At 47.9% G+C, this 13,758-nt stretch overlaps 1 protein-coding gene and 1 long non-coding RNA gene across 5 annotated transcripts in view; one reads left to right on the forward strand and one right to left on the reverse strand.

Annotated features, from left to right (window-relative positions):
• PHYHIPL (phytanoyl-CoA 2-hydroxylase interacting protein like) overlaps positions 1 to 13,758 on the forward strand; it is an 81,551-nt gene that overhangs the window by 20,418 nt on the left and 47,375 nt on the right. The window contains exon 1 of one of the 4 annotated variants that reach the window (XM_067552538.1): positions 12,710 to 12,844. The exons of the other annotated variants lie outside the window; for them this stretch is intronic. Within the exon in view, the coding sequence (XP_067408639.1) occupies positions 12,736 to 12,844 (109 nt within the window). The 5' untranslated portion in view covers positions 12,710 to 12,735. Of the gene's footprint in view, positions 1 to 12,709; positions 12,845 to 13,758 lie in introns of those variants that run through there. 4 annotated transcript variants of the gene reach the window in all.
• LOC137156016 (uncharacterized) lies at positions 8,596 to 12,776 on the reverse strand. Its single transcript, XR_010920638.1, has 3 exons — positions 12,689 to 12,776; positions 9,537 to 9,677; positions 8,596 to 8,783 (listed from the first exon to the last, which is right to left on the reverse strand). It is a non-coding gene; the product is annotated as an uncharacterized lncRNA (long non-coding RNA).

The following is a 13,758-nucleotide window of genomic DNA, read 5'->3' on the forward strand; positions in this document are numbered from 1 at the left end:
TAATAAAACGAGATTTAATTTGTAGAAAAGCAAAATAATAAATTTGAGGAATGATATTTCTAAACAACAACACAATCTCTTGAGGACTTTTTATTCATAAGCCAATAAATAGATTACATGGAAATACAAATATAGGATTTTTGTCAGTGACCAACCTTCTCTTCCCCCAAAGTTTGTTCATGTTTTATAAAGAAAACTGTCCTTCAGATCAGAAAATTGAAATTTCAAAAGAAAAGTATCTTCAAGTGACATAAGTTATCAATAAACTGATAATTAATTTGGCATCTTCCTGTATATCTGAGGTGATCAGAATGGGTACAGTTTTCTTCTTATTGCTTACAGTGCACATAGTGGAATAGAAATTGCATGTCCAGATTACAGAATAGGAGTTCAGGCTTTTGTGTCATGTGTTGTGTATCTCAATTGAATAAAAGAGCCAGATTAAGTCATACATGCTATATAGGTTTGTGACCAGCCACTCCCATCCCCGAGTTATTACATCAGAATCTCAGCTTTAATTTGTATTTTAAGAATAAGTTTTTAGCCTTCATGGTTATGAAGCAAAATCTGAAAATATGAACCAAATGTAACTGATGCAGTGATGTCTGTCCGAGTCTGTAGACAGCAGGAAGCAATACTTTTGAGATGTGTGCATCTCAATGCAGAGTTAACTATACCCAGGAGTTTTGTGAGCCCTGCCAACAGCCCCTTCAGCAGAAGACTCTATATCTGTCCAGCCCACCTACCCAAGTAGGTACACTCTGGCTGCTGGGCTAAGTAGTGGGGGGGGGAACTGCTGTCACCCCTGGGGGCGGGAGATGGGACTCCTAGTGCTGTGCCTCAGGGGAAGGGGTCCTCTGTTGCCATTCCTGGAGACAGAAGGAGGGCCCATGCCACCGCCCCTGTCTCTTGGAGTGGAGATAGGGGCTATGTGCCATTCCAAGCAAGAAAGTAAAAAACATGTCATGGTGTCTCTAGAGCGCCTGGACTGCCTTGTGTCCATGCTATTTTGACAGTGGTTAGAAAACTAGGCTGTCTCATGCCATAAATTAATTGTACACAGGCACAACTTATATTAAGAGGCCTCAAATTTTCTATTCTTGTGATTCCATTACCTGTCAAAGAGCATGTCTGCACTATGAAGTTAAGTTGACTTAATTTAAATCGACATCCAACCGCCGCAGTAATTAAGTCGGTTGAGCATGTCTACACCACGCTTATTCTGTCGGTTGAGTGCGTCCTCACTAGGAGTGCTTGCATCGATGCACAAAGCAGTGCATTGTGGGTAGCTATCCCACAGTGCAACTAGCCGCAGGGGATTTTAGGAAGGGCTTGCAATGCCTCATGGGATCAAAACATTGTTGCACAGGGGGAATGGGAACATAGGTTCGAACTCCCATGATGCAGTTTCCTCTCTCTCCTGATAACAACAACAAACAAACCAATACTTTTTGTGCCTTTTTTCAAAAGCCTGGCCCAACCATGTGTACGCCATAGCCTGAGAAGCCTGGACCCTGCTCAGCTGCACACTCTTGTTGTGAGCATTACAAAGAACTAGTGATTTATCCTTCAGTATTTCCAGAGCTGACGTGTGGAACATTGCAAAGTCAGTCAAGCCGCTCTGCTGCAAGCCATCGAACGAAACAATTCCTGGTTGCTGCTGGCAGTCACGCAGCAGCTGAACATGGTGGAGTGCCGTTTCTAGTCCCGGGAAGCAAGCACTGACTGGTGGGATCACATCGTTATGCAGCTATGGGATCACAAGCAGTGGCTGCAGAACTTTTGAATGCGGAAGGCCACTTTCCGGGAACTTTGTGCAGAGATTTCCCCAGCCCTGAAGTGCTGCTCTGACAGTGCTGTTCTGGCGATCGCTTTGTGGAAGCTTGCAATGCCAGACTGCTACTGATCAGTGGGGAAGCGATTTGGAGTTGGTAAATCCACCATGGAAACTGTTGTGATTCAAGTATGCAGGGCCATTAATCGACTTCTGCTAAGAAGGGTAATGAATCTGGGCAATGTGCAGGATCACCTTGCTAAAGAGTGCATAAACCAAAAGAGAGACTTTTCAATGTTGTTGAATATTTAGGCGCACAGGTTTGTTCAGAAAGCTACAATCAGGGACTTCCTTTCCAGATCGCAAAATAACCACTGATGATGTTGAAATGCCAATAGTGATCCCGGGAGACCCAGCCTACCCATTGCTCCCATGGCTCATGAAGCCATACACCGGCCACCTGGACAGCAGTAAGGAGCGGTTCAACAATAGGCTGAGCAAGTGCAGAATGGTGGTAGAAGGTGCCTTTGGACATTTAAAGGATTGCTGGCACGGTTTGCTTACCAGGTTAGACATCAGTGAAAGCAGTATCCCCATTGTTATCCTGGCTTGCTGTGTACTCCATAATCTCTGTGAGGCAAAGGGAGAGAAGTTTCTGCAGCAGTGGGGCGTGGAGGCAGATAGGCTGGCAGCTAATTTTGAGCAGCCAGATACCAGGGTGATAAGAAGAGCCCACTGAGGAGCTTTGAAAACCCATTTCAGTAATGAGGCACAGTAATGTGCGCCACTTATTTGTGCTGTGCCTTCCCACATCATTCCCTCCGTTGCATCAGTTTCTCTCCCCTCCCACTCCCCCAGCCCCTATACTTGGAATAAATAAAGAATACTTCATTCTGGAAACCTTAACTTTTATTGCACAAACATAAAGGCAGTGAAAGTATACCCATAAGCCACATTGTTATAATATAATTACTGCTAAAGATGAAGAATGACTATTGGATAGAAAATCTCTATACCCATGTAAGGAAAATATAATGTTTGGTTAATATCTCTGTTAGGGTCAGTCCTAAATGCAGGATCCTACCTTTGATACTTCCACATTTCTGTACTTAATTTTTTTTATCCTGCTGAAAATATCAAAAGAAAACAAATATCAAATCCATTTCTTCTGCTCCGCTGCAGGCCATCTGTATCACTCCTCTGAACTCTCTGGTTCCACAGCCCACTGCATAATAAATAGATGCCTCTCTCACCTGGGGGAAGGGAAGACCTGGGAACTTGGGGTTATGCTGTTGCCTGGAAAAGGATATTTTTCCCATCTGTAAATAAAGCCTGCAAATATCAAAAAGGAATTAATTTTTTAAATTACAAAAATTCAGCTGCCTCACAGAGCTTCCTGGTCAGCCTCTGAGCCCTCCTCCTGAACTCACAGAAGTGGTAACCTAGCAAAAGCAGAACACAGTAATGAGGGAAAGGGGTGCACAATCCCATTTCCCCCATGCATCCTGATGCTTTGGAGGTGACTGTGGCTTTCTGTAGCAAGCATACGTTAGGGGGGACACGCACCAGATAACAGGATGGCAGTGTGAATTTCTCTTTTAACTGGAAACCCTACATTATTGTGACCCACCTTGAAAGTCACAGCCCCCAGGCTAAGAAACAGCAGCAGAGATGATTTATGATGGCCAGAAAGAAAGTGTATGACAAGTCTCACATTTCACTGTCACGTGCTACAAAATGCTGCCTCCAGTACTGCATAACGTTGCAGTGCATAACAGGTACACTTTCTTGTTCCACTGTGTAAATCAGTGTTTGGAAATATCCTATTTTTCTGTTGCTGAAAATGCTAAAAGTTAGCGAGATTGATGTTGTGGCAGAATCTCTGCAAGCTCTGGATAGACAGATACACAATGCTGTACTGTCTCTAACATTGTGCTGCCACTGTCAGCCTTTCCGTTATGTAATGTTGACCCATATTTGTGATGTGTGACATTTTGCTAAACACTGTCTGGGATAATCTGTCATGGAACAAACTTTCTGAATATAGGCTCAGACTTTGTCTTCTTTGACTGCACGAACATAAATGTGCTTGAGTGTTACTTCTTGTTAGTAAGACAACCAGAGCACAGTACTTTCTCAGGTAAGAGAAATACTAAGTAAAGAGTTGTGTGCTTTGAGACTGAGATCCTGGGGGCAAATTTATCCATTGGATTTTTTTAAAATGCCTTGAGGTCCCTCCTTTTATAGGTCTAGCTGTATAGGCTGTATACTGGCATGTGTTTTGAAGTGCCCTCAAAATGGTGCCACAGCCAGATCCAGAGAGTGTGCTCCATGCTTCTAAAAAGCAGAGCTGTGGTAGGATGGCTGCCTGCTGTCATAGCACACAGAGGTCCACCAGTATTTGTGGCTTAACCATTCTTTTCTTCAAAAAGGCTCAATAGTTTTGGTATAAAAATAGATATAGATAAATTGGCAGCTGAGATGCTAATGGCCTTGGAGGAATTCAAACACACCCAAGGCTGACTGTTTTCAGAACTCAATACAAAATCCATCTTTTCTCAGAAGTTTTCCTTGAGTAACAGGAAATGAAAAACAGAAGAGAGGGAAGAAAAGACTTGTGTGGGAGGGGTAATGAGGAGGGGGAAAATGGGAATTCTCCAGGTATTCAAGAACAAGAGCTACTTCAAATTAATTCTGTCATAATATTGTGTTTGGGGACTAGGTAATATGATTGTGGGGGCTGTATAAATGTCTTTCATCACTATAGAGAGGGATTAGCAGAGGAGGGAGAGATTGAGACTAAAGAGCATCAGCTTCAAGGAATGAAAGGAATTCTTCAGGGTGGTGCAGGAAGGAAATACCTGGAGCAATTGTATGAAACTGAAACAAGTAAAACTCAGCCTTGTGCAATGTGAACACTTAGAAGAGCATGGGGCAATGTTCCCCCTGGTGTGTGTGTGTGTGTGGGGGGGGGGGGGGGGGGAATTAATGCCTGCCAGAGCTGAAATGAATGAAGAATGAGAGCAGTCTTCCAAGAGTCCCATTCCTTCCCCTCTCTTACTCTACCCCAATCCTCATTCTGTCTGTACATTCACTTTTTCCTTCTCCTTTATTGACTCATGCTGTCCCTCCACATTCATTTCATATTCTATATTCAATACTGCTTCCCTTCTACTGCTCACTCCCCATTTCACTCTCTCTCATTTTCCCACACACCACCCTCTCCCTCACTTTTGGTTTGGGGAAGAAAAAGAGAAGGAGAGAGTGGGAAGGAGGGATAGAAGCAGGGGAGCACTGCAGAACCTTTGCCCCCTATCCTGCACTGGGCATACCAAAGGCCACCATGGGAAGGAGTGGCCCAGCTGGCACCACCACTGAAAGTGCTTTTAGAAAAGGGAGCCACAGAGCCATCACCTCTAAACTTGTGGTCTTAGAAGTGGCTGGGAAGAATGGAGTAACCCCAGAGATCAGTGGAGAGTAATTCTCATAAGGCAAGCACCTATCTGTGCATGGAACTTGCAGGTAGGGCGTGCAGCTCACGGTGAACTGATAAAGTGGATAGAGAGCCTTTCAGTTCTAGTCAGCATTTCATATCCAGCAAAGCTTGGTAGTGGGCAAAAGATATGACCATCTGAAAGCTGTGTGGTGGCCTATGTCAAATGAGTTGGTCGTCTAAGTCCATATCAAATGGACAAGTGTCAGTTTCCAAAACCAATCGCTACAACTCAGAGGATTTCTAAAACTGTCCAAAAAAAAAGTGCCAAAAGTGGTTATTGGGATGTGAATTCCTACATACTAGAAAATGGACTGATATCAACTCATTTCAGGAAGGCTACCAGACAGAAGGTAACCACATTCAGGCACTACTGACCTGATTTGAATTTAAACCAGCAACCTAGAGATGACAAGCTCTTTATCCCATTACTATTCCAATAAACCATCCAGATCTCCCAAATTTTTATTCTTTAATCTGCATTCATTGGCTTTTGTAGCAGAGAGAAGTAGTAATTTTCTAAGCAAAAATGATACAGTGCTGTAAAATGTTCAAAATGTTCAAATGTTTTATGACCCTATTTTCCCCTTTTTTCAATCTTAGTTCTTATTCCTGAACTTGTTAATTGACAATAACTCTCAGAACATCCTCTTCAGAGAATATGAAACCTAATTTCTAACAAAATTAGCTTTGGCACACCTCAGGATTTTTCTCCTTGCCCCCAAAACATATTTCACTGGTTCAAGGAAGTAATATATGAACTTAACAGGCTGGCTTGCCCCTTAGGGGCTGGAGCTAGCTACCCCTAATTACAAAATGAGTCACACCTGGGAGAAATCAGGGTAATTACTTATAAAAGGTAGCAGGAGGCTACAGTGAATGGAGGAAGCCCAGGAAACTGTAGGGAACACCCCAAGACCAAGGGAGCTGTGACAGAGAGGAGCCCAGGGAGTAGGAGGATGGAGTTTGGAACTAGAGGTTTGCAGGTCTAGAGGTCAGTGCTAGAAGGCTAAGCTCCAACTAGGAGGAACTGGGGGGATGAGTTCTGAGAACAGATGGGGCAGAAGAAGTGCTCTGGCTGTGAGAGAAGATAACAGAGCTAAGAATGGACTGTTATATGATGATGGACTTTATTTTGGGACTCTGAGTAGTGTTGAGAACTGGCTTTTGTTATTAAAACAGCCACAGGCAGGGAATGTTATCTGCCTAAAAGCCTGTTTGCAGCTTTTCAGAGGCCCATCAAAAGGGGCAGGGTACCCACAAAGCAACCCCTGGCTCGGTAAACAACCACCTTGCTACGATAAGGAATATGTTAAATGAATTTCTCACCCATGTGTCTTGTACTGTAATCTGTAATAATCACTCTGCTTTCTCCATCCTGTCAAGCTGGATATGGACAGTACTTCTTTCATTGAATTGTTTTGTTCTGTAACTAAATGAATAAGAACTAAGGCCACATCTACATTATAAAATTGTCTACCTAAGTTATGTCGGATACAGCCACCATCGTTATTATATTGCTTGTGCATGTGCGTCAGCGGGGGGGCGTCCTCACCACAAGCATTTGTATTGATGCAGAGTGCAGTGCGTCGTGGGTAGTTACCCAACTGTGCAACTTACCATCATCCAGTGCAGGGTGTTTTAGGAAGGTTTTGCAATGTTTCATGCGGCTGGAATGAATTGTGCCAGTGTGACTGGGAACATGGGTTGAACTTCCCATAATTTCATCTGCAATCCACAATATTTCATGCCTCTTTTAAAAATTCCCACAAACCTGCATGTCCCTTCTCACTGTCTGCCATCTCTGACAGAAGCATGAAGTCTGCCAGCTCTGCACCATTGTCATGAGCATTGCAAACCAGGGTGACTGACCTGCAATATTTGTGCAGCTGCAAGAGGAGCTACTGGGAACGTGACGATTCCTTGGAGGCTTGATTGCTGTGAGACATAGAAAGAAACAATTCAAGGTTGTTGGCAGCATTCACGGAGCAGCTGTGGAGGTGGAGCACTAGTTCTGGACCCGAGAAACAAGCACTGACTGGTGGATCGCATTGTCATGCAGGTTTGGGATGATGGCAGTGGCTGCAGAACTTTCAGATGTGGAAGGCCACCTTCCTGGATCTGTGTGGCGAACTTGCCCAAGCCTCCAGTGCAATGATACAAAAATTAGAGCTTCACTGACAATTGAGAAGTGAGTGGCAAGTGCACTGTAGAAACTTGCTACACCCAGTTTGCAACTGGTCAGTTAGAAATCAATTTGGAGTCAGGAAATCCACCACAGGGGCAGTTGTCATGCAGGTGTTCAGGGCCATTAATTACCTCCTCCTATGCAGAACTGTGACTTTGGGCAATGTGCAGGACATAGTCGATGGCTTTGCAGGAATGGGGTTTCCAAACTGCGATGGGATAATAGATGGCATACGGATCCCTATTTTGGCACCAGATCACCTTGCCACAGAATACATCAACAGAAAGGTCTACTTTCTGTGGTAATTCAAGAGCTGGTGGATCACCAGGGTTGCTTAACCGACATTAAGTGGGCTGGTCAGGGAAAGTGCCTGACATGCACATCTTTAAGAACACAGGACTATTCAGAAAGCTGCAAGCAGGGACTTTCTTTCCTGATCAGTGGATTACTGAATGACTGGAAACCCCTTGCTCCCATGGCTTATGAAACTGTACACCAGCCACCTCAACAGCACCAAGAAACACTTCAAATACCAGCTCAGCAGGTACAGAATGAAAGTTGAATGTGACTTTGGTTGTTTGAAGGGTTGCTGGCATTGTCTACTGACAAGATTGGACCTCAGTGAAAAAAATACCCCAGTGGTTATAGCTGCCTGCTGAGTCCTGCATAATATCTGTGAAGCAAAGGGGGAAAAGTGTCTGCAGGGTGAAGGTGGAGCGCTGTCTGCTGAATTTGAACAGCTGGATGCAACGGCTATAAGAAGACCTCAATGGGGAGCAATACGGCTCAGGGCGGCTTTGAAAGACCATTTTAATAGTGAGCTAGAGTAGTGTGTGTTGCTGTAGCATGGTTTACCTCGCTTTGCTCTCTTGCAGCCCACTATGAATCTTGCAGTTAGTGCTGTTTGTGTAGGAATGTAACATTGCCAATACACTCATTCATATTGTCTGAAAATGATGTTATGGGTTCTGTGGCAAAATGAAGTATCAGGAAACTGGTGGGTGTCAGACCACCTCTACCCCAGCCAGCGTATGTTGTGAACTAATAAAGATTCCAAAAATTCCAAAAAATAGAATTTTACTCTGTAACATGAACCATTGTCTTCTGGTGAATCTCCCTCTCCTTTTCCTGGTTAGGCTCCCAGGCCTTTCTCTTCTCCACTCTTTCCTTCTCTATGCTGTCTGCAAGGGTCATCCGCCAGCTCTGGTCTCATTCTCTGATGTTCTCCTGGAACGTGTCATCCTGAGATCTCTTCTTTCTTCTCCTTATCTGACTTAGCTGTTCTACGGGTGTGGAGGGGGAGACCTTCAAGGCCACAATAACAGCGCCTGCAGATACAACACACAGAGGTACCATTGTCAGTATATTCACGATAGAAATCAAAACTTAGGATACTGAACTCACTCCCCTTAATCCCCAAAAGTTATAAGCATTACATTCTCACTTCTCCTTGAGATTGATACAGAACGGGGCCAATCACAGCATCAGTCACAGTGAGTATGGCCCTTGGCCCTCGGCAGGAGAAAGAGTTGGGGAAATGAGGGATGGTTCACAGGCATGAGTATGTGTGTAAAGGACAATAGGAATGAATACTGGCACCATTTTCCACAGGCAGTGGTGATTTTAACTGATACCTCACTCCTGAAGGTAACAGAGGCAGAGAGAGCAATAGCTGCTGCTGGTATCCCGATGTTGCCTGGGCCCATATGCTGCTAGCCTATGTACTGCAATGACGCCTGCTGAAATAATCACTGAATGGCGTTGGAAAATATCCTACCACAGCGGAAGCAATAAGGCAGCCTCCCCAGACAACTTCAGCAGAGGATTGCAGAGTACTACCATGAAAGTTTCATTGACATCTCTACGGAGGATTCACAGGACATCCCAGTGCACATAAACAAACTGATCTGCATGGACCCCCTCTGCCTAACTCTGGAGGGGAATGAAAAACAGATAGTAACTCTATCTCTCGGTTGTTTCATGACCTCTGCTAACACAAGAAAAAAAGAGTAAATCAACAGATACGTCCTGCTAGTTTGGGGGTTTCATCCCTATCATTTCAAAGCAAACTGCATACTTACCAGGGGTTCCTTCCCCGGCATCAGGCTCATCTGTGCTCAACTGTCGGGACTGGCCAGACTGCACTGGAGTCAAAAACATGTCCTGGCTTAGGCCTGCCGACTGCAATTCCGGGCTGCAGGGCAGAACACTCACTGGCCCCCCTAGAAAAGGATTGGCTGAGGTTTACAACCTTGGGGGGCTGTTGAAGCTTTCCTTTGGGGAGGCTCACTCCCACTTCTGCCTACAGCCCTGTCCACACTCCACCTCTGCTCCACCTCAGGCCCTGCCCTCTCCCCGCCCCTCGCTGCTACGCCCCTCCCTCTCCACTTACTGCTCACCGCATGCCTCCTTCCCCCCCCCCCCACTCTGCATCCCTCCTCCCTTCCACTTCCCCACTTGGCCTCCCCCCTGCCACATCCCTCCTTCTCCCACTCCTCGCTTGACCCCCTTCCTCTCTTCCACACCCTCCCTTCCACTGAGGTGGCAAGTGATGGTGGAGGGAGGGATATGGCAGAGAGCGGGGTGCGGTCTAGGGTGCAACAGGGGTGGGGCCGCGGGTGATGAGTGAGAGGTGGGATGGGGAGTTAGTCTCCCCGAGGGGAAGTTTTATCTACCGCCCATGGATCTATCCCATCCACCTGGGTCCTTTTAAGTTGCCGGGTTCCTGAGCAATTAACCTCTTCTCTCATTCCCCCCCAGGCAGGCCTGTCCTGGCTCACTGCACGGCTGGATCCCCCTGTCACCTGTCCCTCATACTCCTTCTGTTCCTCCTCCTCCTCCTCACTGTTCATGGTGGAGGTCTGTGACTCATGCTCCTCTGAAGTATCCACCGGGTTCTTCAGGGTAGCGGTGGGGTCTCCACTGAGGATGGCATACCGTTCTTTGTAAAAGCAGCAGGTCTGCGGCTCTGCACCAGATTGATTGTTGGCCTCCCTCGCCTTCTGTTATGCCTGCCACAGCTCCTCAGCTTTCACATGGCACTGCTGCTGTTCCCTCTTGTAGCCTTTCTCCTGCATGCCCCAAGCAATCTGCTCAGAGATTTCTATGTTTCTATGGCTGGATCAGAGCTGTGCCTGCACAACCTCTTCTCCACACAGATCCAGGAGATCCAACATCTCCTGTGTACTCCAGGCAGGAGCACATCTGCAGTGTGTAGTCACCATGGTCAGCTGGGCAACCATGGAGAGCTACAACAATGGACAGCTGCTAGGTGTGCTCCTCAAGCCAGGCAACCAGGACAAGGAATTTAAAAAATGTATGGGGCTTTAAAGGGGAAGGGCGGCCTCCTGTCCCCCTGAACCCTGGGCAGCAGAGTTCACAGCAGTGACCAGAACAGTCACTGTTGGCCATTGTGGAGCAGCTGCTGGAACCCAGTAACCGTCAATGTAAGTAATGCAGTGTCTACACTGACATTGTAGCGACCTAACTACATCGACTTAGACTCTATGGTGCTTGGGGAGGTGGTGGTGTTAGTGGGGCAGTTGCATTGGCAGGAGTGAAAGTTAAGTGGTGACACATCCATAGCTAGGTTGACATGAAGTACCTTGCATCAACCTAACCGTGTAGTGCTTCTGCAGTTGTATAATTGTGTGTAACTTTTTTTGGGGGGGAGGTAGTATCATGTTTGTTCAGAAATGGAATATCAGTACAAAAAATGTTTGAGAGTAACCCTGAAATAAGAAAGCCGAATGTGTGGAAAAGGGCCCAAAACCATGTAATATCCATGTAGGGCCACCTAAACTTTGTCCAGTGAGGCTAGCAGCTATATGGACTGCACTTAAGTGACCTAAAATAGAGCAAATTGCATCCACCCTTGTCTTTACTTTGGAGATACAGATGTGGAGACAATATACCCTAACACAGAAGGTGTCCTTTTATTCTCCAGTAACCTCTGCAGCATCCCAGGAAAGGGACCTGAGGTCTGTCTATATTGCACCCAAGGGCTGCCATAGACTGCAGCTTGGGACTCTTGATCGCAGTGGGGATAAAAGTGAATCCAAGTAAGGCAGAATTCTGAACAGTGCTGCGAGGGTCCTTAACTTCTACCCCAACCCTGATTATAATGGGAATTGTTCATTGCGGTTATTTTGTTCCTGCACCTGCCTGTACTCCCCACAAGGCTGTGAGGGGCCTTCCCCTAGCACGCAGAGCCATGTGCAAGATGCAGACAGAGTGAAGGAGCAAAAGGCCTGGAAGGTTGCAAGAGCAGCAGCATAGGAGGGATCCTGCGAGCGGAAGCAGCCTGGGTAAGCTGACCCAGGAGCAGGCCAAGCGCCCTGGCTGGCCTAGCTCAGGCGGGGTGGGGACCCCAGTGATGCACCGAGGCAGTTTTGCTGTCTGGCCCTGCCTAGGATTTCTGCCTGCTTCCCTCTCAGGCTGGGAGCAGCAGGGACATTATTACAGCCACGTGGGGCAGTGGCCGGCCCACGTGAGGGGGGGCGCTCACATGGTGTGTAGTGGGGACTGCTTGGGGCTGGCCGCGTTTGAAGGTGAGTTGGGGGCTGTCCGTGTGCGCAGGGAAGGAGGGGAGGGTTGGGGTGCGCGAAGGGGGTTGGGGTGAGTAGGGGATTCGTGCGGGGGTGAACATGGGGGTGGGGGAGCGAATTTCCTCGCCTAGGAGGCAGGTGCTGGCAGGCGAGGCCGGGAGCTGGGCACTGCCGGGGCCGCTCGGTGAGTCCCGGAGCAGAGGCAGCCCGAGGGGCAGCCGGGACTCGAGTCTCCCCTTCCCCGCTGGGCTCGGGGCTGCAGCCTCCCTCCTTGCCGGGCGCTAGCTCCGGGATAAGCCCGGCTTGGAGTCAATGCACTGCGGGGCGTGGGGCTAGGCTGCAGGACCCCTCCCCCCCCGCCGAGCCGTGGTCCAAGAGACGGGGAGTGGGGCGGGGGAGCGCGGACTTGGTGCTGGCGCTGCTGGTAACGCGGCGCGGCCGGGCGGGAGAGGGGAGGCCTTCGGCCGCTGCGCCGCTAGGTCAGGTGCTTGTCTGGCCGTGGCTTTGACTCAGCACAGCGGCGGCGGCCCCTTTAATGCGGAGCCTGGGGTGTGATGAGCGCGCGTCTCTCTGCTGCCCCCTCCCCGCTCCGCTGCAGTGACAAATCCGCTCGCTCCTGCCCTGCCTCCACACCCGACCCAGCAGCCCGGGGAAGCGCTCCAGCGCGCGCCTCTGTCTGCACCCACCGTGCGGCCGCCAGCAGAAGCCAAGGGAGGCGGAGGAGAAGGGGACAATGGAGGTTCCGCGCCTGGATCACAGCAGCATGAGCAGCCCCACCAGCCCCTGCGAGGATGTGCTGAAGAATCTCAGCCTGGAGGCGATTCAGCTCTGCGACAGGGACGGTAGGTCCGGGCGCCACAGGGGCTCATCCTGGCAGACGCTAGACGCTGCTGCTGCCCGCTGCCCCACGGGTGCTAATGCAAATTAATCCCCCCGGGCGTGTGGTCCTTTGTTACCCCTGTGTGTTTGTAGGTGCAAATACCCCCTCGCGCGCGCACACCCTCCTGCCACTGGAGAACAAAAGAAAAGAAGAACGTTGCACCTTATTGGGGGGGACCCGCCCCTCCGCCCCTCTTTGCAATTTCCCCTTACGGCAGTGCATTGCCTGTGGGGCTCTGGGCTAGCCTGCTGCCCGGTCCTGCCCCTGAACATTAATGTGCGTTGTGATGGGTTTTAAAGGCAGTAAGGAGCTAAGAGTAGATTTGCAGCGAGAGTCGGAGTCTAGATACTGGATATCGATTGTGATGATTTTTGTTAGCCATGATCGAGGCTGGGGCTCAAACTCCTTTGTAGCGTTTTGTATCGAGAAGGGTAGTTCTTGTCCTGAAAATATACATGGGCATCTGCTAGTTCTCGTTGTCTAATGCAGAAACTTGTTGCCATTCCTTTTTATTGTTTGTTTTTGAATAATAACCCAGAGAATGAACTAACAGTCTGTTTCTCAAAATGGGGTTTGGAGTGGTATCACAAATTGGGAACGCAAGGAAAGAAGGAAGGAGGGGTTTATATATTTCAGCACCATAGACAGATACAACCTTCATGATTCTGGGCAGTGATTCAAAAATTGGCGAGCATCTGCACTAAATTGGCCTGGCACATCTGGTCAATGCACAACTGATGCTATACATTTTATGCGTTAATATTGAAACCTTTGTTCTCTACACAAAGTTCTAAGTCTAATGCTCAATAGAATGGGAGTAAACAGATGTGCTGAGTAGGAACAAAATTGGTATACAATGTAGGTAATTGTACTAAA

The sequence above is a fragment of the Emydura macquarii genome, unplaced genomic scaffold (assembly GCF_026122565.2).
Source record: "Emydura macquarii macquarii isolate MOO-44397 ecotype Brisbane River unplaced genomic scaffold, CSIRO-AGI_Emac_v2 contig_1390, whole genome shotgun sequence".
NCBI lineage: Eukaryota > Metazoa > Chordata > Testudines > Chelidae > Emydura > Emydura macquarii.